Consider the following 24,753-nt stretch of genomic DNA (forward strand, 5'->3'; position numbering starts at 1 on the left):
TAAGTGAGCAGAGGGGAGGCATACACAAGGTTGGGTCATAAAATCAAACAGGCATCACACAGCTTCATGGACAATGGGAAGCCAACAAATGACTTGTTGTGTAAGCAACATATGCCGTTTAGCAAAATCGGTGTGTCAGTATCTTGTTAGAAATGTACGCAGAAACCATCAGGAAAGTTTCTGATGAGCAAAGGAATAAATGGGTCAATTATAGTAGAATCTCTGCTGGTTATTGTCAAAAGTGTCAAGGTCTCGAAAGTCCAGGAAAATCTGAGGAAAGCTCTCCATTGAAAGAAACTAAGGAGAGAACTAAATGCAATGAGTGATTCTGACCTGAATTCTTTTGCTACTAAAACATATTATTGAGACAATGGGACAGATTTGAATGGGGCTTAAAGATTAAATGGTAGCAATGTATCAATGTTAATTTCCTAACTTGGATGCTTTTAATGTAGTTATGTAGGAAAATGCCCTTTTATGTTAAAAAAAAATGCACACTAAAGTATTCAGAGATACGGCATTATGTTGGCAGCTTAAACCCAAATGTTCGTGAAAAAAATTTTTTTTGTACCGCACTTGAACTTTTCTGTAAGTTTGAAATTATTTCAAAAGAAAAATAATTAGAATCTCTAAGGGTAGATCTGGGCATCAGTATTTTTTAAATGGTCTAGGTGATTCTGATGTGCAAGGAAGGTTGGAATCGACTGCTGTAGGTCTCCACCATCATTATTTAGAAAAAAAGTTACATACTTCTGCACAGAGTACATGAACCATAATTTATTTCACCAAACACTTTTCCCTCTTTTTCTTCAAAATGATTTATGGAAGAGCTTTTATATGCTGGGCAAGACAGATTCTCTTCCCTGTGAGTACTCAGTCTTCTGGGGACATATATATAAGCAAACAGACAATGGGCTATAATAATAATAATATAATTGCTATCATTTGTCAAGCAATTACTCTGTGCTAGGCACTATGCTATCTGATATAGCAGGTACTGCTACTATCTTCATTTTATGGAATGAGGAAACCTAGCTTGATGAAATGAGTAAGTTGCCCCAGGCGCAGAGCTATGTCAGCTCCTGACTACACTACTATGTTAGAGGGAAGCAAAATGCTATGAAAACACACATATGAAAGGACCTCTGATGCAGACAACAGGTATTAAGAAAGCCTTCTCAGAGGAGGGACCATCAGATATAGTTTTGGACATGCATGTTATTTCTGATTTTATTTACCACAAATGCTCCTTCAGTGAACATCTGTGCAGATAACTTTCCATTTCATAGTCCTGCTGCCACCTCCTCCTTTGGCCAGCATCAAAGAATTCTGGACAAATGGGAAAAACCTCATGGCTTTCAGTATCTGTCACCATGTAGCTGTCACCAGAATATGAGGGTATGTGTTTAATAGCAGCCTTACCAGCAATGAACAGCAACACTTTAAAAATTCTTTTCACTTAATAAAAAACTAGCATTTCTTTGATTACTAGTTTAGCTATACATTTTGCCATTAATGCTTTCTTTGAAGCTCGAATTTAAGATCTTTAGAGTTACTTCCAATGAAGTGTCAGGAACATTATCAGTGAAATGATATCATAGAATATCTCACACCACAGATGCTGTCATTTATTTCTACAACCACAAAAATGCCTTTGTCACAATTAGAAGAATCCAAATAAATCAGATTCTATATTCACGCTAAGATCCATGACCTCTGGAACTTATTGTAAGTTCAATGAGGACAGGAGAAATGTCTCGTTTTATTCTGAAATCCTATCACAATGTCAGCAAGTAATACATACTACAATCATTTGCTACAAGAATAGTAAGTGCATAAAATAAATGGGGACAAAATATGAATTGAAACCATACCTTCTAAGGTCTACACTTATGACACAAATAAACTTAGCTCAGTAAACATCACATGGGGAAAAGATTAAGCAGAAGTAACATTTTCCCATTTCCCTGGCTCCTATAGGGAGCCTATTATTCCAGTGTGTTAATGACATTTCTGGTTTGTGCCTTTTGTCCTAGCATCTTGCCTGGTGGGAGCTGCCTTTCAAAAAGGTCCTGGATTAGACAATACATTTTATGGTCACCCTACATCTAAAGGATGTTCTCTTGATGAATAGCAGCATAAAGTGCTTCCCTGATCAGAGAGCTTGTCCGTTTCACCCTGAATTTCACTCTGAAGACTTATGAACAGATAATTACTCAGGCTTCGAGGTTTTTTTTTTATAATACTTTACCATTTAAAGCCAAGTAACAATCCACAAATAGTTAATCCCTAACTGGGAGAACATCTCTTGGTTATATTAGCATTCTTTATCTTGTTTTGCTGATAAAAGTGAGGCATGGAAAGAAAAAATGACTTATCCAAGGTCACCTCAAGTATGAATCACCAGCCACATGAGAGGAGGCTGCTAGAGCTCCAACTTCTGGCTTTTGATTAATTTTCTAAACCACACAGTCATTAACTTACAGTTAAATCTCCTGTGCAGTTAGGCTAGAAAATGATTTAGAAAATGGGTTTGAGGGATCCCTGGGTGGCGCAGCGGTTTGGCGCCTGCCTTTGGCCCAGGGCGCGATCCTGGAGACCCGGGATCGAATCCCATGTCAGGCTCCCGGTGCATGGAGCCTGCTTCTCCCTCTGCCTGTGTCTCTGCCTCTCTCTCTCTCTCTCTCTGTGTGACTATCATAAATAAATAAAAATTAAAAAAAAAGAAAAAAAGAAAATGGGTTTGTAAACTGCAGGCAGTATTAATCCATTTCAAACTGTACAAGCAGCATCATGGGCATACCTTGATAATATTTTTTAAATTTTAAATGGGCATAAATTTCATGATTAATATTTCAGTTTCACTGAACAACAATCTGTATTCAAAGCTAGTCTACAGATCCTAAAATATCAAAAGATAAAGAGAATATTTATAAAACAGGTGAAAATTTCCAATAAACATGTAATGCTTTGGGCAATTAATTAAAAAGGAAGTTACATTTTTCTATTTCATAAGTATGTCAAAATTTCATACCAGGGTGCATTGTTCAGATAAGATTACATTAACATGTAATTGCATGTTTATCACATTAACATCCTGTATTATAGCAGAAAACCTTAATGGAGTTAACAAAGTCATTGTCTATAGCAACAAAATCAAACACTGATGGGAATAAATTTAATATAGTATGTTCAAGACCTCTATGAATAAAGACTACTGCTTGCATAAAAGAAGAGGCATACTATAAATACAGATGAAAATTCACAATTATAGATATGTCACTCTCATATTAACTTATAAACATATTATAATGTTAGTCAACGTCCCATTTGCATCTTGAGGATAAAGAACTTGGTAAACTCATGCAAAGTTCATGTGGAGGAATAAATGTAAAAGAATAACCAGGAAAATTTTTCAAAGTATAAATAAAGTACAACATTAAAAAAAGTATTTTGCTGGCATAGACCAATGGAATAAAATCAAAAGCTCAGAAATAGGCATAGATGTAGACAAGTATTTAATAAATGAGAAGTAACAATGAAAATACAGAAGGATTTAATGATGTTATGACAGCTGACTGGTCCAGACCTCACACTATATGTCAAATTCTAGGTGGATTAAATATTTCAATGTAAGAAAATGAAAGTAAAATGTGAGGGAAGGCCTTTCTATGTATAACTTCAAAGGCAGAAAAAAATGACTGATATATTTGACATAAAACATAGGTAATATTCTCTAAAAACATAGGCAATGTTCTCTAAAATAAATAGTATTGAGGATATCAATCATCTTTCTATCATTATGCTACAATCACTTTATCGTGTGTCTTTTCAGTTCCTTTCGACATACAAAAATTAAAAAACTGTAAAAAGTTAAAAAAAAACCCTCTATTTTTCTTTAAAATCTCTCTGCTTTTGGCCTAGAAAGGACTTTTTATAAACCACACCAGACTGGGGCACCTGGGTGGCTCAGTTGGTTAAGCGTCTGACTCTTGATTTCAGCTCAGGTCTTGATCTCAAGGATGTGCGTTCAAGCCCTGCATTGGGCTACAATGATGGGTGTAGAGTCTACTTAAAAATAAAAAGCAGAAAAAAAAATAAAACAAAAAAAATAAAAAAAATAAAAAGCAGGGGTAACCCGGGTGGCTCAGCGGTTTAGGACTGCCTTCGGCCCAAGGCATGGTCCTGGAGACCCGGGATCAAGTCCCACATCGGGCTCCCTGCATGGGGCCTGCTTCTCCCTCTGCCTGTGTCTCTCATGAATAAAATAAAATCTTTAAAAAATAATAATAATAAAAAAGCAAAAAAGCAAACAAGAATAATTTTCACTAATATTTTCTTTTTTAAAGATTTTATTTATTTATTCATGAGAGACACACAGAGAGAGAGAGAGAGAGAGAGAGAAGCAGAGACACAGGCAGAGGGAGAAGCAGGCTCCATGCAGGAAGTCCTATGTGGGACTCGATCCCAGGTCTTCAGGATCAGGCCCTGGGCTGAAGGCAGATGCTCAACCACTGAGACACCCAGGCATCCCATCACTAATATTTCCTTATAATTTTTTGTTTCCTATAATGTTAATTACACAGATGAGGGTCAAAATATGGCTCTGTCTCATATGAGTGGTTTGAGGAAATTACTTAACCTGAGTTTCAATTTATTTTCCTGAAAAAATGGACATCATAATACCAACCTATCAGAGTTGCTTTGGAGAGTAAAAGAATTACTTTATACAAAGCATTTATCTATCATGCTAGAAACCAGCATACAAAGAGTCAATAAATAGTAACTATTGCTTTTAATGTTATCACACATCACATTGGACTTCTTGATTTCACAGACATATCTTTATGATTAAAAACTTATGGCAATAGTATTTCTACCTGTTTTTTAAAACAAATTTCATATTATTTAATTAATGCTGTAGCTTTTCATTTTCTAAATTATTTTTAAATGTATGCATTAAAATATTTGAATATATATATGCCAATCACAGAAATACCTTAATTCTTTGAAGACTAGTTATATGCAGCATCCTACAACGTGGTCATTTAAAGCTGTAGTCTGAAGTCTTCAGATGGCCAAATAATAGTATAATCCAAGAATATTAAAAGGTTTCTTATACACAGGAACAGCTGAGACTATGAGTTTGAAATACAAATAGGATATTGAGCCTTCTTTATCTTACCTCTAAGAGGCCATCATCCGGTAGATCAGTACAGTGAACGGCATTCTGGATCTTAGTTTTACCAAAGATTGCTCTGAGGGTTCCAGGGCGTAAATGCCGGGCAATTTCCTAGAAAATACACATTTACATATAAGGTTGGTCACTCAGTATTAACAAGAAAAACACCAGTTATCTGAAATACTTGAATTACCTGTGTATGAAATACATGTATACATTGATGGCACTGACTTTTTTCTGGAAATACTGTGTATGTATGAAAACTTTGAGGAATGAAACATTTCAGTTCACTCATAAAGCTTTTTCTGTGGCCTGATATAAAGTCCAGAGGGCAACAATAATTACATCTCTTTTTATCAACAGTTTATGGAAATCACATAAAATACGAACCCAGTTCATTACTGTGAAAGACCTGAATCCGAACAACTTAATTTAAAATGAGCTAGTTTGATGGCACTGCTTTCAAAAGATTTTTCAAAATGTTCCAGTTGTATCAGCTTAGCACTAGCTCACATTAGGGGAAAGAATGGTTACAAATAACTCAAAACTGAGAGTAAAAGTAACAAGAAGTTAAAAAAAATAAAGATGGGGGAGTATTAATGACTTATTAGTCTTTTTTTTTTTTTTACATTCTTTTTTTTTAAGATTTTATTTATTTATTTATGAGAGACACAGAGAGAGGCAGAGACACAGGCAGAGGGAAAAGCTGGCTCCATGCAGGGAGCCCAATGTGGGACTCGATCCCAGGACCACAGGATCACACCCTGAGCCAAAGGCAGATGCTAAACTACTGAGCCACCCAGGAATCCGGTTGAGCCACCCAGGAGTCCCCTTTTTTAAAAAATTTTAAGTGAAACATTTCCAAAACTTCTAATTTTGACATATACATACAAAAAGGGTATCTAATTTTTATGAATTTTTTTTTAAAAAAGGAACAAATAACCTGTGTGCCCACTATTTAGCTGAAAAGTGCCCTGTATAGGACTTCAACCTGACTTCATGCTATCCCACTCCAACCTCTACCCAGTGGTACCCGTTACTCTCAATTTTATTTAAAAATTCCTTTGTTTTGTTTGGTTTTCAAAACACTGTTTTTCAGATTTGTCCATGTTGTGTAGTTCATTTGTTTTTATTACTATAAAAATTCATATTTTATCCATTTTCCTGTTAATGGACATTCAACTAATTTTTTCTCTCCCCTCTTTGCTTTTGACATGAACACCCACAATCACACACAACTCTGTGTGTAGTATGGCACTCTTATATGTAGTATGGTGCATGTGTGCAAGAGTTTTGTTTGGGTTAGGGCCCAGACATATTCAATACTGCCAAACCATTTTCTTAAGTGGTTGTACCAATTCGCCTCAACCATTAGTGCACCAAGAATTCCCACCACACACATTAAAAATCAACATTTGATATTGGCTGACTTTTTAATTCTGCTATCGTGGTGGGTGTGGAACAGTGTCTCACTGTGTTCTTAGTTCATACTTCCCTGATTACTAAAGATGGCTAGTGTCCTTTCATGCACATCCACTTTTGTTAAATGCTTATTCTTATCTTTTCCCCAAGTTCCTACTGGCTTTTATTTTCATTCCTTTTGATTATTATTCTTGTATCCTGAATTCTATTTTTTGTCACTTTTTTGTGATGCAAATATCTTTTCCCTGTCTGAAGCTTGTCTTTGGGTTTTCTTTAGTAGGATTTTTATGAACAAAAATACTAAATTTTAATGAAATTAAATTTATCAATATTCTCATTTATGATTTGGGTTGTTTCTGAAGGAATCATTCCCTACTCCAATACCATAAGGATACTCTTCTCTATTGTCTTCTAAAATCTTTAAGTTTTGCCTTCCACTTGAAGTTCTTGATCCATCTACAATTGACTCTTGGCTATGATGTGAGGGGGATAACCATTTTCATTTTTTCCACATGGATATTTAATTGTCCAAGCACCATTTATTGAATAGTTTCTCTCCTTCCCCACCAGTCTCCAGTGATTAGCTCTGTTATATATAATATTTCTGTGTAGGTATGAGTCTGTTTATTGGTTTGCTGTTTGGTTCCACTGGATGTTTTGTCCATTTGTACATTTACCTTATCCTGTCTTAATTATTATAATTTTATAATTAGACTTCATCTGGTAGGGCATCTTCAACTCTAGATTTTGGTTTTGAATGCATGAAGTCTGAGTTGCCTATCAGATATTCAAGGGAAATTTTCAAATACACGGATGGGTATGAGCCCCAAGTTCAGAGGAGTCTTCCATATTGCAAATAACAATTTGGGGACCCAAAGCATTTTTAAGGTATTTAAAGGTTTCAGTTGGATGAGACTGCGAAGGCAGTGACAAGAGATATGGGGGTGCCATATCATTGGAAAGTCAAGGAGACAAGGAGAGATGAGCAAAGGAGATGAAGAAGGAATGACCAGCTAGGTAAGAAGAAATCCAGGCAAGTGCATTCCTATAAGACAGTGAAGAAAAATGTCAAGGACAGAGGGTCATCAGCAGTGTCCAATGCTGCTGAGAAGTCAAGTAGGGTAAACACCAAGAACTGCATACCTGATGTATCAATATGGAGTCAAGAATTTCCTGGACAAGAGTGGTTTCAGAGGCCTGGAGATGAGCGAAACACAGATTAATGTGATTTCAGGAGAGAAAGGGAGTAGAGGAACTGGGAAAAGTGAATACAGTCAACTATTTGAAGAGTTTTGCTGCTAACATTGAGCAGTAAATGGAGAGAAGAGGAATAGGAGAGATGTTTTTCTGGAGGAGAGTGTTATTTTTAAAATGAGAGAAATAATAGCATGTTTACATGCTGAGAGGAATGATCCAAAGAAGACAAACACTGACAAAGCAGGAATAAGAGGGAATTGCTAGAGTGGAGTCACATGTAAGAGTAGGGGAGTTGGCCTTATTCAGGAGCATGGAACATCCATCTTTAGCATCAAGAATACACACAGAGTCTGCTGCAGGGAGTGGATATATGCAGAGGTGGGGACTTATGGAAGCTCTTTATTTTTAATTTTTATTGAGATATAACTTACATAGGTAACATGCATTGGTTTTAAGTGCCCCATGAATTTTGTCAAATGTATAAACTCAGTAATCACCATCCTGAACAAAATATGGAACATTTCCAAAGTTCTCTCCAGAAGTTTTCTTATGATTGATTCTATTATGCAGTGAAAGGGGTAGCAGGATTGTCATCAGCTGGAGAGGAAGGCTGGGGAGGAAGTTTTTGGGATGTCAGGAGAGAAAAGAAGGTACAGAACACATTTTAAGAGAGCAAGAGAATGAATTAGAAACTGAAATGTGACTGCTGACAGCACTAAGGGCCCTCCTGCGAGGTCTTTCATTAGTGAAGGTAGTGATCACGAATGAAAAGGGAGATCATACAGGATAGCTGTGTGTTCTCCAGCCACATACAGCTGCATGGGTGCAGGCAGAGATTTGATAGAAAGTTGAATGTAATGAGGGTTAGGGCTTTACCAAAAGAAAACCACAAAACAAGAGAGGGGTAAGGGAGTTGAGAGTGTAAGCAAGGAATGATAGTAAGGACAGGCAACAAAAATTAAACTGAGTAAGAAACCGAGGGTCTGGGGTAGGGGTGCAGGGGTGAGAGATGCTGAAAAGGTAGATCAATGGATTGGAGCTCCTAGTGGGACAGAATGAGTATTAAAATTGGCATTTGAAGAAGTGAGCTGGAAAATTAAGAGAAAAGATACCTAAAATTGAAATTACTGGAAGTGAGTGGTGACGGGGTGTTGATTAACAACCCTTTTGGGGTTTGCCAGGTGTAATCTGAAACTGGCCCCTGTACTCAGAGGGCGGGAAGAAACTGAAGAAAGTTTAGTAGTGGCAGTTTTTATAAGCAAAAGGAACTTTTTTTTTTTTTTTAAAGCAAAAGGAATTTGAGTAGCAGTAAGGTGAGTGGATCCCTGCACTCACTAGCAACATCTTAAGTTCACACAGAGGCCTTAACTGGGTTCCGTCATGCATACTGTGCAGGTGTTCTCAATATCATATCATTATCTCAAGGCTGGGCCTTTGGAGCAGCCACTAGGGGCCAGAAAGGCAAGCAGAACCCACATTCCAAGGACAGGCGAGGGGACAAGGAACCTCTGATCCACTAGGTCAACTGGTGGTCATATCTTTTCAATGACCTTCTCCAACAGGGGGTTACAGTGATTTATAATGATCAATTTTAAGACGTAACCATGGCCCAGGTCACATGGAGGGCAAGCACAGTGAGGAAAGGAGGATCACAGACTAAGAGCCAAAGTGCTGAGTGGATCAGCTCTGTAGATATGGCAATCACCAAGAGCTATGGCGGCTGTAGCTTCTGGTGCAAAAACGTTGAGAGGTATTCACACGTGTGATTCAATGACTTTGGCACATTTTAAAGGTGTGCATCTATTCAATTAAGTCTTCCTTTCAAGGTTGTATCAAATGTCAGTTACAAATAAGAAAAACATTTTGATAAACTAGAAAATAAGGGTGGCTGAATATTTTATTTCAAATTCATGACTTTTATTCTGTTCCCCCTAATTTTCCTGAGAATCAAGCACCCAATCTTACACACCTACTCTTCTCACGTGGTGGTAAGCTGCCATTCGGTGAAGATGTACTTTGTAAAATCATGAAGGTGAGTACTTATTTTCCTTTTCCTGTAACTTCAGTTAGGAGGAACATACTTGAAAAGGACTCCATTTGAGAGAACTGTTTCATAAGAACTTATCCTGTACCTACTTTATTTGGCATTCACCATTTTCATTAAAATATTGCTTTCATGTAGGTGACTTTATATGTACAACACTCGAGTCTGAAGAAGAGTGTGTGTGTGTGTGTGTGTGTGTGTGTGTGTGTGTGGTGATGGTGGTGGTGGTAATTGGGGAGGTTGTCGTTAAGGTCTAATCATAATGTACCATGGTGAAAGAATGTGGTCTCTTTGGTCATCCTTTGAAGGGATTTGTTGGTATTTTCTTTGCATAGTCAATTTTAGTCAGAGTCTCAAGGGTAGCTGTGAATAATGTTGTTACAAGTTGCATTTTCTAGGAAACCAACTCTGAGGCAGATTTGCATGCAGGAAGTTTACTGGGAAGTGGCCTCAGGATCTACACTTGTGGGGAAGTAAGTTACATGGGATTGGGCAGAGGGAGTAGTTGAACTGCAATGAGTAACAACAACAGCCTCAGATAATCCTACAGCGAGCTCTAGAGCTACTATGACCCCTCAAAATCATCCTGAATTGAAGCAAACAGGTACAGCCTTGATCTCTCCAAAATGACTAGTCACTGGATATGGGCCACTCCAGGGAAGGGGCCATGACCTCAGGGGCAAGGTGACTTTCTTTAACAGGGGGCAATATCTGGAGGGCTTACTGAATTACTGTCAGTTGCCAACATACAGGAGAATGGGCACTTTAGTCCTGAAGGTGAGAGGGGGATGTGAGTGGCCCTCCACAGCCTCTACTACTTATACAAACACACACAACGTATGTTGCATACACAGCATATATGACAAATATGTTGTTGCAGACTATCACAATCTGATTACCATTCTTTTTAGGTAATTTTTTCTCTTTTCTGGAAAGTTTTGCATTATCTCTTTATCTAGGTATTGGTTATTTGCCAGTCATTCTGTTCCACTGGTCTATTGACTGTTGTCCAATTGAATGTGAAGAGCCACATCTTTAGTCAGCTTCTATTTCTTCCATTGTTTTCTCTCCTCCATGTCATGTCTTCTTTCCTTTGGTTATTTCTATGCAACAAATGTTGCGACTTCTGATTCTATCTTCCCTCTTTTTTTAAACTGGATCCAGGTAAGGAGTCCAAGATGGCAGAGGAGTAGGAAACCTTAGTTTTGTCTGTTCCCAGGGATTCATCTAGATAGCTATCAAATCTGTCTAAGCACCTGCAAACTCAACCTGAGATCTAAGAAAAGAATTGCTGCAACTTTACAAATAGAAAATTGACCACTTTCAGCAGGGAACCATAGTGATGTCCCCTGATTTCTTTATTTTTTTTTTAAGATTTTATTTATTTATTCATGAGAGAGAGAGAGAGAGAGGCAGAGACACAGGCAGAGGGAGAAGCAGGCTCCATGCAGGGAGCCCAATGTGGGATTCGATCTCAGGTCTCCAGGATCATGCCCTGGGCTGAAGGCAGCGCTAAACCACTGAGCCATCTGGGCTGTCCTCCCTGTCTGATTTCTAATATTGGTTTATATTTCCTCACTTTTTTCTTGGATGTTTATCAAATTTGCTTATCTTCTCAAAATATATACTCTATTATTATTTTTCATGGATCTGACATTCCTTAAATCTCTCTGAGGATACTGACTCTCTTATTTTAAAGGTTATTTGTTAGCTCTATTAATTTGCTTTCCTTAGGTATTGGTTCTGTGACAGTTCTGAGCCCATGGTGCTATCTGCCATGTTAATGCACTCATTTTACTGACATTCTCTATTTCCCCAAACCCTCTGAGCCACCTTCAATTCATTGTTCATGCTGCTATCATTTTGCACCTACAGAACAGATATTATTATGCTACTCACTTGCTATGGCCTAAGGCCTAAGTTCCTTAATGTGGCTCCTTCAAGATCCTCTGTATTTTGCCTAAACCTATCTTATAGGCTTCACTCAAACTTTCCCTGAAAGCTTAAATCCCACTAACATCGTTTCCTCTATGGGACTTATTTGAATTCTGCCCAGGGGAATTTTACTTTTTCCATTGTTTCAAGAGGAATTTATGCTCCTATTAAGGATCTCTGATTTGTATTTTATATGGGGTTTTTGTGTGTGTGTCTATTTTGTGTGTCTAAGTTCTCATTAGACTCTCAACCTTTAACACAATATAAAACTTCCTTGGTATTTTATGTCTTATTTCTAAACACAGAGTAAATGTTTTTCAAACACTTGTTGACCGACATAAAATGACAACGTTTCTACTCAGGGAGCTAGGATGGAGAAGTAAGGAGGAGCAAGGGCTATGGTGGAAGGCTCTGTGGATTTGAATTTTGCTTTTGTCACTGATTAGTTGTTTGACCACACGTGTTCCTTAACCTCTCTGCTTTAATGTCCTCATTTGTACAATAGGGATAAAAACAAGACTTAATGATGGTGTTGTTGTGAGAACTGAAGGAATAACTCACATATTTAGAGATGTGTCTGTCACATTCAATAGACAATGCCTATTAGTTTTATTAATATAACCTTAGGATTTATAGAAAATTAAGATGAGACTTCTTAGAAAAAGAGTATACTTTGTTTATGCATTAAAGGTAACCCAACCAAATATTCAAGTATTTTTTTTAAAAAAATGTTTATTTATTTTAGAGAGTGAGAAAGAGTGAGAGAGAGAGCTCAGGGGGGAGGGGCAGAAGGAGAAGGAGAGAGAGAATCTCCAGCAGATTCCCTGCTGAGTGCAGAGCCCCACATGGGGCTTGATCCCAGGACCCTGAGGTTATGACCTGAGCCAAAATCAAGAGTCAGATGCCTAACTGACTGACCTACCCAGGCATCCACATATTTTAATAAATATGTGACATCTCTCAAGATTTTTAATGATAGTTTTAGAATAAAGGTAAATGTTTAAATAATCAAGTAATAAGACACTTAGATTAAATGATAATCTATAAGTAAACAAATCACAAAAAGTATAAAGTCTTTACTGCTATATTTTGTTTAGGTAAATGATAATGATGAAGCATAAAGCTATAGAACAAGTATTTTCTTCATAGCTTCTTTCATTTTTCATTAAAACTTAGGCTTTCATCTCACCTTTTTTTGAAAAAGTAGATACATTGATTTTACTTTTGATTACTGTAAAATTTCATATACACCTATAAAAATAAAAATTACTGAAACACTGAAAGTGAAAGTCCAGAAGAACCTTCCACAGATCATTCTCCCCCTCTGTTTCCTGGCAGTTTTTCCCTAATTGTTACTAATAGACTCATGCTCATGCTCTCCTGTTCCTTGTACTATGGTGAAAACCATCCCACCAAGCACATCCCTTAATGAAGCAGAAATGAATATCAGATACGTAAAAGCAATGTAAAATACCAACATGCAATTTTCATATAAGAAATGATTTAACTTACTGTAGTTTTAATAAGTAATAGGTTATCCTGAGAAAATGAGACTCTTTAAAGCCTCACACTTATTTGCATTTAGAAGGTCAGCAGTCTTTCAAACTCTACTAAATTCCTGTCATATCCATCTGCCACTACAACCTGGCCTGCTGAGCACCCTCAAGTCAAATGCTTGGTTATTATACAGCTCATCAGAAGTACTAAAAATTCTGCTCTGGTAATCCTGCCGTGGGAGGAAGAATTCTGGCTTAAAGAATGACCTCTAAATCTAAGACATGGGAAAAATGCAGTAAGTAGGATGATGATTAGCTAAATACTGAAAACACATTGGAGAAACTTTATATAATTATCTTACTATTGTGTCCATTATAAATATTTTTGTTTATTGAATTTTAAGTCTGCCAGACTCATAAAATACATCTGGACAAAGAAAACAAATTGCTTACACAGAAAGCCATATTGTTTCAGTTATTTATAATACAAGAGAGATAATACAAGATTGAAGTGACCTTCCACTAACGAAATGTATTGGGAAGAGATCTGTGACATTTATTGATTACACAACTTTTATGAGAGACGACTTGTTGATCAACTATAGAATACATTCATACAATGAGTGGTACATGGTGGATAATCACAATTGGTCATTAATCTAATTTCAAAAAGATTCTAAGCAAAAGGAAAACGTCTACTCTAAACTATAGGGTAACCGTGTTAGCTATGATAGAGACAAGTGGATAAATATTAAAAGAAGAACTATAGGGATCCCTGGGTGGCTCAGCAGTTTAGTGCCTGCCTTCGGCCCAGGTCGTGGTCCTGGAGTCCCAGGATCGAGTCCTGCATTGGGCTCCCTGCAGGGAGCCTGCTTCTCCCTCTGCCTGTGTCTCTGCCTCTCTCTCTCTCTCTCTTTCTCTGTCTCTCATGAATAAATAAATAAATCTTAAAAAAAAAAAAAAGACAAAGAACTAGCATAGCTTCAGTCTTGGCAACCCTACAAAAGCTGTGAAGCAAAACAGAAAATCATGCTATAACTATTGCCCTCATTTCACGGACAACAAGGGTAATAAAACTTAATATTAAAGACCAAATAAGCAACTGCTATAATTAAAGCAGCAAATATTCATTCTTTTAGCCAAGGAGTCCTGTAATATTAAAAAGTACATGCTGAGTTCTTGCCTCGATTCCTCTGGTACTTCAGAAACATCCCACCAAAGTTGACCTTCAAAGCGACTTCTCCACTTGCATGAAACTTTATATTAACTAATGCAGTGATAGTTTTATATTCCTGGGAGATGAGCAGTATCGGATAAATTCTCAACTAAAACATGATAATGGAACACTGGAGGAACTGGAAATAGGAAAGGGGACCACAAGAGAGATCCAAAGGCTACTTTCTATAAGTCTAAGGATCCTTTTAAAACCTATGCACAGGACTCAGAAAGAATAACTGCAAAATTAAACTCAACTACTTACGTATTAATCTCATTGAGTGAGCTGTCGGAGAATTCACAGTAAATACACTTACTAGCTCCGGAGACCACATGAGTTGCTTAAATATGAGGAATCATTAAAACACCTGGCTTGTGAACTCTTGACAGGCTTCACATCTCACTTTTCATTAAGTAGAAATGAGATGTAATGTAAATTTATAGAACCTGAAGAGGGTGATAATTAAATGGGATTTCAGGCAAAACATTTAGACAATTCAATCCTGTCTTTTGCACTAGGCTTCAATAGACCACATGCCATAGTAATCACTTCCCCTTACTGAGCTGTTTGCTACTTTAGCCAACAATAGGCACTGGCTGACACAGGTGTTATTTTAAAGTAAAAATGATGATCCCTGCATTTTCTTTTTAAATAGCTGGGCAAATCTCTTTGCTCACTTTTACGTAAATTACATTTTAGCAAAACCCACAAGGACTCATTTATATTAAGTCTGTGAGCATACATGTTAGTACAGAGGAAGAAAATGATACAATTTTTTGGTAAATATTTTCCTATTTTGTTTTTCCCAAATGCTACATTTAGGAGACTTAACCTTTGAAGTATAGTCATATTACTACTGAGAAACTTGAAAGACTCTCAATCTCTCCTCTAAAAAGAAGTGCTCCCCACAGCCTACCCTGTCCTGATAAAATGAAGAACTGGTACACAATCTTTCTGGACTCTCCTAAAGAAACTTAAAGGTCAATACTCAGGAACTCCTCTAAAGGAACAAAACAATGAAACAGATGGGACCCATACTTGGCACCTTTAACACTCAATTTATTATAAAGTCCTGTCAATAAAATGCTGAAATACAGTCCACAGCAGCCTATTTCTCTTTTCCTCCACTCTGCTACCATATTCTCTTACCTAGACTATTGATTTCTTAGATTTCACTCTTCCTGGTTTATGTAGTCTCCTAGTTCTTACTGCTCCTGATAAATACATTCACCACAAAACAGGCTATTCAACAAAGCTGAATCATACCATTTCTCTCCTTAAGATGCTTTCCTTCTTAACAGGAAATCTAAAAATTTTAACATGCTCTAGAAAGGCCTATGTGATCTGAATCCTGCTTACTTCTCTACCTGCACCTGAAATAATCTAGTCCCTTCCACCTCTTCCAATTTTCAAAGCCACCAAGCTCTTTCCTAGCTCAAGCATGAAAACACATACAATTCCCTCTGAATATTCTGGCTCAGAAGTTTTTCTCCCTCTTCTCAAGAAGCTCATAGTCCTTACAAATGGTTCAGAATAAGCAACACAAGTAAGACCAAGTCCATTCTATAGAGTGGCTTTCTTAACCCTTCATTTTACCCTCCTTCCAGATGGAGGTTAGGAATCTAAAAAATTACATTCTCTAGACATCTTTAGGCTAGAATTCTTCTTCTTCTTCTTCTTTTTTTTTTTTTTAAGGCTAGAATTCTTGATGTAAATTTTGTCCCAATAAGATCTGGAAGGCAGAAATGAACACAGGCCAGCTACCTGCTGATGTTGCCCCTGGCAGACAAAGTGGGACGCACAAGTGTTTGGAGACAGTTGTGGCCAGACTCAAGGCCTAAGTTACCAGATTCTGTGACAGTCAGTGCCGGTGGCAGCAGTGGAGGTAGCAGTAGCAACTTTTGCCTTAGATGCTGGTATGGTGAGGTGGCCTTGACATCAATAGCTCCAGTGGTCTAAAAACTCAATATATATAGGGATACTTCAAATTATAAAATAGGACAAGAGAGTTTATAAAACTTAAGATTATTTATCCTATAGTAGCAACATAAATCTCAGCAGTGTGTGGAAATATCTTGGGTGTCTTAAAGGCCTAGGTCCAGCATACAGGACTGAATTAAATAAGATAATGGGAAAAAAAATAAGATAATGGGGGATCCCTGGGTGACACAGCAGTTTAGCGCCTGCCTTTGACCCAGGGCGCGATCCTGGAGACCCGGGATCGAATCCCACGTCGGGCTCCCGGTGCATGAAGCCTGCTTCTCCCTCTGCCTGTGTCTCTGCCCCTCTCTCTCTCTCTCTCTGTGACTATCATAAATAAATAAAAATTTAAAAAAATAAGATAATGTCCACAAAATGCCTAATAGTGTCTGGCCAAATCAGGCATTCAACAATAGATACAGTTATCTTCTTCATAATATTATAAATAAATTCCCAAGATTATATCTAATAATGAAGCATTTAGATAGTACTTTCATTTTTTAAAAAATGAAATATTTCATATGTACCTTGCAACCCCCTATTGTGTTGGCAATGCAGACAGTTATCACCTTTTATAGGTATGGATTACCTGGTTCTACACTCTTAGATTTCCTATCCAGCACTGAAGAAAGAGTGTATCCAAAGATCAACCACTTTGGGCAAACTTTTAATTTCCTAACCTGTTCCAGGCATGCTACAATTCCCTTTAAAGTTGCCAGAAGTCTACCCCTTCTGGCGCAGTCCACCCTCTCACCTTGTTTAGACCACAGTGGTCTCGTAACAGGTCAGCCTGAGTCCACCATCAAAAATTTATTCCTCTTGTTTCACTCTTGTCATTTGTAAACGCCTCAAGGGCTATGACTTTTGTATATCCACCACACAGAGAAAGCTCATGAAAGATTCACTGAGTAACACCAGTAATGGTTTAGTGCAGGAATAAATACATGAATGAAATGACTACATGATCAAATATATACACTTCATTAACCTGGTTAACAACAGGGTAGAGAAACTAGATCTCTTGGTTACTAATAATCCAGCAGGCCCTTTTGGGTATGTTACATTCTTCAGACATGCCTATTTTAAGGAACCCTGAAACATATCCTTTTGAAATGAAAGTAATCACTACTTAATTTATCTATTTTGTGAGTTGATGGTTTTGTATATCAGACTTTCTCAAATTAGTAGGGCACATCTGCTTGAAAATGGAATTAAGAACTCTAAGCACTAATCCCAAAGCTCTGAAAGTGACTTGCTCTGTGACCTTGATTAAAGATAATACTACTGTTTCATCACAGATACAGAACCCTATGTGGTGAATATGAAATGAGATGGGAGCAGTCCACCAGAGTGGCATTAGGTATAAGTGCATGCTCATAAATGATTTTTCCAATTGGGATAGTAAGACACACCCAAATTCCCCGAAGTACTACTGAATCTTCTGGTCAATACCCATAATGTAGAAAGGACCAACTCATTCTCTAAACATTAGTGGTCACATTATAGCTAATCATCTTTAATCTTATTTGAACTGCTCTATTACATGTGCTTTCTTTTGAAAACATATGCTCCTCTATTGCTCTATAATGTAATAAATCACATTCTTATATAGGATCTTGAAGCAAGATCCTCATTTAAAGAGGAAATACTAAACTCTGTTTACCACAGTTACAATGTCATTATTTTCTTGATTATATATCTTTTACCAGTACACATTTGTGCACAAAATACACTGAGTTTTTCTATGAATGAGAATACTTGATAAATCAGAATACCCCTTTACCTATATAAATCAGATTACAGTTCTTGCCTTCAGAAGTATCTTTTCTTCCCCAAATCTTTATTGTAAAAAAAAAAAAATCTTTATTTTTTATTTTTTCCTCTCATCTTTAGTCTTTAACTGTTACAGCCTTTTTAAAAAGAAAAACTTGGGACACCTAGGTGGCTCAGCAGTTGAGCATCTGCCTTTGGCTCAGGGTGTGATCCTGGGGTCCGGGATTGAGTCCCACATCAGGCTCCTTGCTGGGAATCTGCTTCTTCCTCTGCCTATGTCTCTGTCTCTCTCTCCCAGTGTCTCTAATGAATAAATAAAATCTTAAAAAGAAAAAAACGAAAACCTTTTCTTTCAGATTTATATTCCAAAAGGTAACTTTAATGCCTGAAAATTCACTTTCTCTTCCTAAAAGAATTATAAACTATCATCTTGAAACACAATATTTACTTTGGAAAAAAATGTTCCATTTCCTCAACCTTTTCCAGGCTCTGATCTCTGCTCTTCTCTGCCAAAGCAATGTTCAGAGCACCTTACAGAAATCTGATTTTCTTTTGTACTGCTGGAATGAGACAATTTTCCTTCTTTAAAACTTTTTTTTAAATTTTATTTTATTTATTTATGATAGGCACACAGTGAGAGAGAGAGAGAGAGAGGCAGAGACATAGGCAGAGGGAGAAGCAGGCTCCATGCACCGGGAGCCTGACGTGGGATTCGATCCCGAGTCTCCAGGATCGCGCCCTGGGCCAAAGGCAGGCGCCAAACCGCTGCGCCACCCAGGGATCCCGACAATTTTCCTTCTTAACAAATGGTAACTTTGAACTTTAATCTGTGTAGTTGAGTGTTTTAGGAAACCACAGAAAAAGTAATTTCAAAACTATCATTCAACAGTTATTAGAATGAATGCTGGCATCTCCAACCCTGGTTTTCTAGTACCTCAAACACATGTCCCCAAATAATTATCTTCCACTACCCTCCTGCAATCTCCAGGTGCCAGCTGAATATCTCTTCTTTTGTTCCAAGTGGCATCACTATCCTTCCAAATGTCCAGGGAAGATAATTTAAAACTTTTTCTAACAATTTCAGTCATTATGCACAACCAGTTGGTCACTACCTAACTTATTAATTTTATTTGTTAATATCCCCCTCCATTTATTCAATGAGTATTTATTGATACCTTTAACATGTGAGATGCTGGTGCTGTAGGTAAGGAAATAAGTTTAATTACACATGACATTTTTTATTCTAAGAAGTCACAGTCTTATGAGATGTCAGGTAAATAAACAGATAGTGATGTTCTAGGAATTGATAAACAGCTGTCAAAAAATAAACAAAAACAAACTGATCTGTACCATTTTCCCATTTCCATAGTGTAGATACTCCCACCATGACAGCATATGGACTTGGGAAGTGACGCTAATGACTGGATCTTGTAAGCTGGTGCAAGCTGACCCAACACACAATGTGACAAAAGCTCTCCTGGAGATATGATGCAAAGTGCCCTGGGAATAAAAGGAAGGGTACCCAGGGCAGGTTTCACAGGATTTTCTGGGTTCTGTGAACTTTCTTCCATTTTTCACAGCTACTCTTTAGCTTAGCAAGGTGCAGGGGAAGTTGGCATGATAGCTTTTTCCATAACTCAATCACCTCTGGTGGCTCCCCATTTTATAAACAATAATTAAGACATATAAGGTATGATAATTCAAAGAGCTCCTTAATTTTGTCCTGAAATATTATTTTAGCCTCATCACTTTTGTAAATGGACCCAGTACACAAAAAAGGACATACATACTTGCTTTAATAGTGAACCTTTTTAAACAACTTGCAACGAGTCCTGTTATTTTCTGTGATACTCACCTCAACATGCCTATCAAACACAGTGGAGTGATGTTTATCAACACATTTATTTACTTTTCCATAAACGTGAAATATATCTTTATATCACCATAATTTGTTCACACTATTCCTTCAGGGAAACTCTAAGCCCCTACAAGAAAAGTCCCTCCATGAAGCATTTCCCAATCTCCAGCTAGAGTTAAGAACCCTCTGTGCTACAAAGGGTACTTAGCATAGTGTAACTTGTGTCATAACTGAAATTATGTTGGCTATCTCTCTGTAAGAGCATTGATCAGCACTATTTGCAGATGGCATGACATTGTATGCATAAAATCCTAAAGATTCCACCAAAAATACTATAAGTAATATATGAATCCAGTGAAGTTATAGGATATAAAATTAATACCCAGATATTGGTAGCATTTATATACACTAATAATGAAGTAGCAGAAAGAGAAATTAAGAAAACAATTCCATTTACAATTGCACCAGAAAGAATATCTAGGAATAAACTTAACCATGAAGGTCAAAGACCTATACTCTGAAAACTATAAAACACTGATTGAAGAAGTTGAAGATGACATAAACAAATGGAAAGATATACCACATTCTAGAGATTAGAAGAATTAATATTGTTAAAATGTCCACATTATCCAAAGCAATCTAAAATTCAATGCCATCCCCATCAAAATACCAATAGCATTTTTCACAAAACCGGAACAAATAATACTAAACTTTGTAGGGTACCACAGAGGATCCCAAATAGCTAAAGCAATCTGAGAAAGAAGAACAAAGCTGAAGGCATCAGAATCCCAGATTTTGAGATATACTAGAATGCTGCAGTAATCAAAACAGTGTGGTACTGGCACAAAATAGACATAGATCAATAGAAAATAACAGAGAGCCTAGAAACAAACCCATGCTTATATGGTCAATTATTCTATGACAAATGAGGCAAATACATATAATGAGAAAAAATAGTCTCTCCAATAGACGGTTTTTAGAAAACTCGACAGCTACGTGTAAAAGAATAAAACTGGACCACTTTGTAACACCATACTCAAAAATAAACTCCAAATATATTAAAGACCTACAAGTGAGACCTGAAACCATAAAACTCCTAGAAGAGAACACTGGAAGTAATTTCTCTGATATTGGTCATAACAACATTTTTCTAGATATATCTCCTAAGGTAAGAGAAACAAAAGCAAAAATAAACTATTGACACTACATCAAAATAAATGGCTTTTGCACAGCAAAGGAAACCAACAAAATGAAAAGGCTACCACCCAGGGACCTGAGTGGCCTGGGAGTGCAATTCCAGCAGCACAAGCCCCAGATGCCAGGGTGCTGGGGACATAGCCTAGGATCCTGCACTCCCCTGGGACAGGTGGAGGCTTGGAGAGCACAGGACAGCGAGGATCCCCAGCACATCCCCCAGCTGTGGTCAGTGCCTCCGTGCCTCCCGCCCCTGGGAGCCTCTAGGTCATTGCAGACTGGGAGCTGTGGTAGTTACTGGGGGAGCTGACTCCAGGGCTAGAGAGCTGGCCACCGCCAGTGTGGTCATTCCTCCTGGTGTCACACTGTATCTGGGATGGAGTGGGGCCACCTGGGAACAGAGGCCTCACAGGATAAACAGCTCCCATTGAGCCGTGCACCTGGCAGGGGGTGGGGCAGCTCCACCAGGTGCACACACCTGAGAATCAGCACAGCAGGCCCCTCCACCAGAAGACCAGCTTGAAGGACAAGGGAAGAGCAAGTTCTTGACCAAGCAGTGCAGGAAAGCTACAGGGGAAATTGAGTGATTTACAGTATATAGAACCAGAGGATACCCCTCCTTGTTTTGTTCTGTTTTTTGTTTGTTTTTTATTTTTTTCTCTTTCTTTTCTTCCTTTTTCTAGTACAACTCATCTTTAGCCATTCTGCACTGAGAAAAATGGCTAGAAAGAAGAACTCACCACAAAAGAAAGAATCAGAAACAGTACTCTCTTCCACAGAGCTACAGAATTTGGATTACAATTCAACGTCAGAAAGCCAATTCAGAAGCACAATTATAAAGCTACTGGTGGCTCTGGAAAAAAGCATAAAGGATTCAAGAGACTTCATAACTGCAGAATTTAGATCTAATCAGGCTGAAATTAAAAATCAATTAAATGAGATGCAATCCAAACTGGAGGTCCTAACGACAAAGGTTAATGAGATAAAAGAACAAGTGAGTGACATAGAAGTCAAGCGGATGGCAAGGAAGGAAGCTTGGGAAAAAAGATAAAAACAATTAAAAGACCATGAGGAAAGGTTAAGGGAAATAAATGATAGCCTCAGAAGGAAAAATTTACGTTTAATTGGGGTTCCAAAGACTGCCAAAAGGGACAGAGGACTAGAAAGTGTATTTGAACAAATCATAGCTGAGAACTTCCCTAACTTGGGGAGAAAAACAGGCATTCAGATCCAGGAGATAGAGAGATCCTCTCCTAAAATAAATAAAAACCGTTTAACACCTTGACACTTAATAGTGAAACTTGCAAACTCCAAACATAAAGAGAAAATCCTTAAAGAAGCAAGAGACAAGAGATCCCTAACTTATATGGGGAGAAATATTACATTAACAGCAGACCTCTCCACAGAGACCTGGCAGGCCAGAAAGGGCTGGCAGGATATATTCAGGGTCTTAAATGAGAAGAAAATGCAGCCAAGAATACTTTATCCAGCAAGGCTCTCATTCAGAATAGAAGGAGAGATAAAGAGCCTCAAAGGTAGGAAGAAACGGAAAGAATATGTGACCACCAAACCAGCTCTGCAAGAACTATTAAGGGGGACTCTGTAAAAGAAAGAGGAAGTCCAAATAAATAATCCACAAAAACAGGGACTAAATAGGTATTATGATAACACTAAATTCAGATCTTTCAATAGTAATTCTGAACGTGAATGGGCTTAATGATCCCATCAAAATATGTAGGGTTTCAGACTGGATAAAAAAGCAAGACCCATCTATTTGCTGTCTACAAGAGACTCATTTTAGACCTAAGGGCACCCACAGCCTGAAAATAAAAGGTTCTAGAACTATTTTACCATTCAAATGGTCCTCAAAAGAAAGCAGGACTCACATTAGGACTCATATCTTATCCTCATATCAGATAAATTAAAGTTTATCCCAAAGACTGTAGTAAGAGATGAAGAAGGACACTTTATTATACTTAAAGGATCTATCCAACAAAAGGACCTAAAAATCATGAATATTTATGCCCCTAATGTGGGAGCTGCAAAGTATATCAACCAATTAAAAACCAAAGTCAAGACATACTTAGAAAATAATACACTTATACTGGGAGACTTCAACACAGCGCTTTCCACAAATGACAGATATTCTAAGCACAACATCTACAAAGAAACAAGAGCTTTAAATGATACACTGGACTAGATGGATTTCAGAAATATTTAAAGAACTTTACATCCAAATGCAACTGAATACACATTCTTCTCAAGTGCACACGGAACTTTCTCCAGAATAGGTCACATACTGGGTCACAAATCAGGTCTTGACCGATACCAAAAGATTGGGATTGTCCTCTGCATATTTTCAGACCATAATACTTTGAAACTAGAACTCAATCACAAGAAGAAATTTGGAAGAAATTCAAACATGTGAAGGTTAAAGAGCATCCTGCTAAAAGATGAAAGGGTCAACCAGGAAATTAGAGAGAATTAAAGAGATTCATGGAAACTAATGGCAACGAAGATACAACCACTCAAAATCTTTGGGATACAGCAAAAGCAGTCCTGAGAGGGAAATACATCGCAATGCAAGCATCCCTCAAAAAATTGGAAAAAACTCAAATACACAAGCTAACCTCACACCTAAAGTAACTGGAGAAAGAACAGCAAAAAAACCTACACCAAGCAGAAGAAGAGAGTTAATAAAGATTCGAGCAGAACTCAATGAAATAGAGCCCAGAAGAACTGTAGAACAGATAAACAAAACCAAGGGTTGGTTCTTTGAAAGAATTAATAAGATAAACCATTAGCCAGCCTTATTAAAAACAAAAGAGAAAAGACTCAAATTAATAAAATCACGAATGAAAAAGGAGAGATCACAACCAATACCAGGGAAATACAAACGATTTAAAAAACGTGTTATGAGCAGCTATACACCAAAAAATTAGGCAATCTAGAAGAAATGGGCACATTTCTGGAAAACCAAAAACTACCAAAACTGGAACAGGAAGAAATAGAAAACCTGAACAGGCCAATAACAAGGGAGGAAATTGAAGCAGTCATCATAAACCTTCCAAGACACTAAAGTCTAGGGCAGGTGGCTTCCCAGGGGAATTCTATCAAACATTTAAAGAAGAAACAATACCTATTCTACAAAAGCTGTTCCGAAAGATAGAAAGGGACAGAATACTTCCAAACCTGTTTTATGAGGCCAGCATCCTTAATCACCTTAATTCCAAAACCAGATGAAGACCCCACCAAAAAAAAAAAAAAGGAGAATTATAGACCAATATCCCTGATGAACACAGATGCAAAAATTCTCAACAAGATACTAGCCAATAGGATCCAACAGTACATTAAGAAGATTATTCACCATGACCAAGTGGGATTTATCCCTGGGAGGCAAGGCTGGTTCAATACTGGTAAAGCAATCAATGTGATAGAGCATATCAACAAGAGAAA

The 24,753-nt window shown here is 37.5% G+C and overlaps 1 protein-coding gene across 4 annotated transcripts in view; it reads right to left on the minus strand.

Annotated features, from left to right (window-relative positions):
* NME7 (NME/NM23 family member 7) overlaps positions 1–24,753 on the minus strand; it is a 259,381-nt gene that overhangs the window by 48,978 nt on the left and 185,650 nt on the right. For all 4 annotated transcript variants that reach the window (XM_041752560.1, XM_041752542.1, XM_041752568.1 and 1 more), the window contains one exon: positions 5,186–5,293. In XM_041752560.1, coding sequence (XP_041608494.1) covers positions 5,186–5,293 — 108 coding nt within the window. The remainder of the gene's footprint in view (positions 1–5,185; positions 5,294–24,753) is intronic.

This window comes from Vulpes lagopus, chromosome 1 (assembly GCF_018345385.1).
Source record: "Vulpes lagopus strain Blue_001 chromosome 1, ASM1834538v1, whole genome shotgun sequence".
NCBI lineage: Eukaryota > Metazoa > Chordata > Mammalia > Carnivora > Canidae > Vulpes > Vulpes lagopus.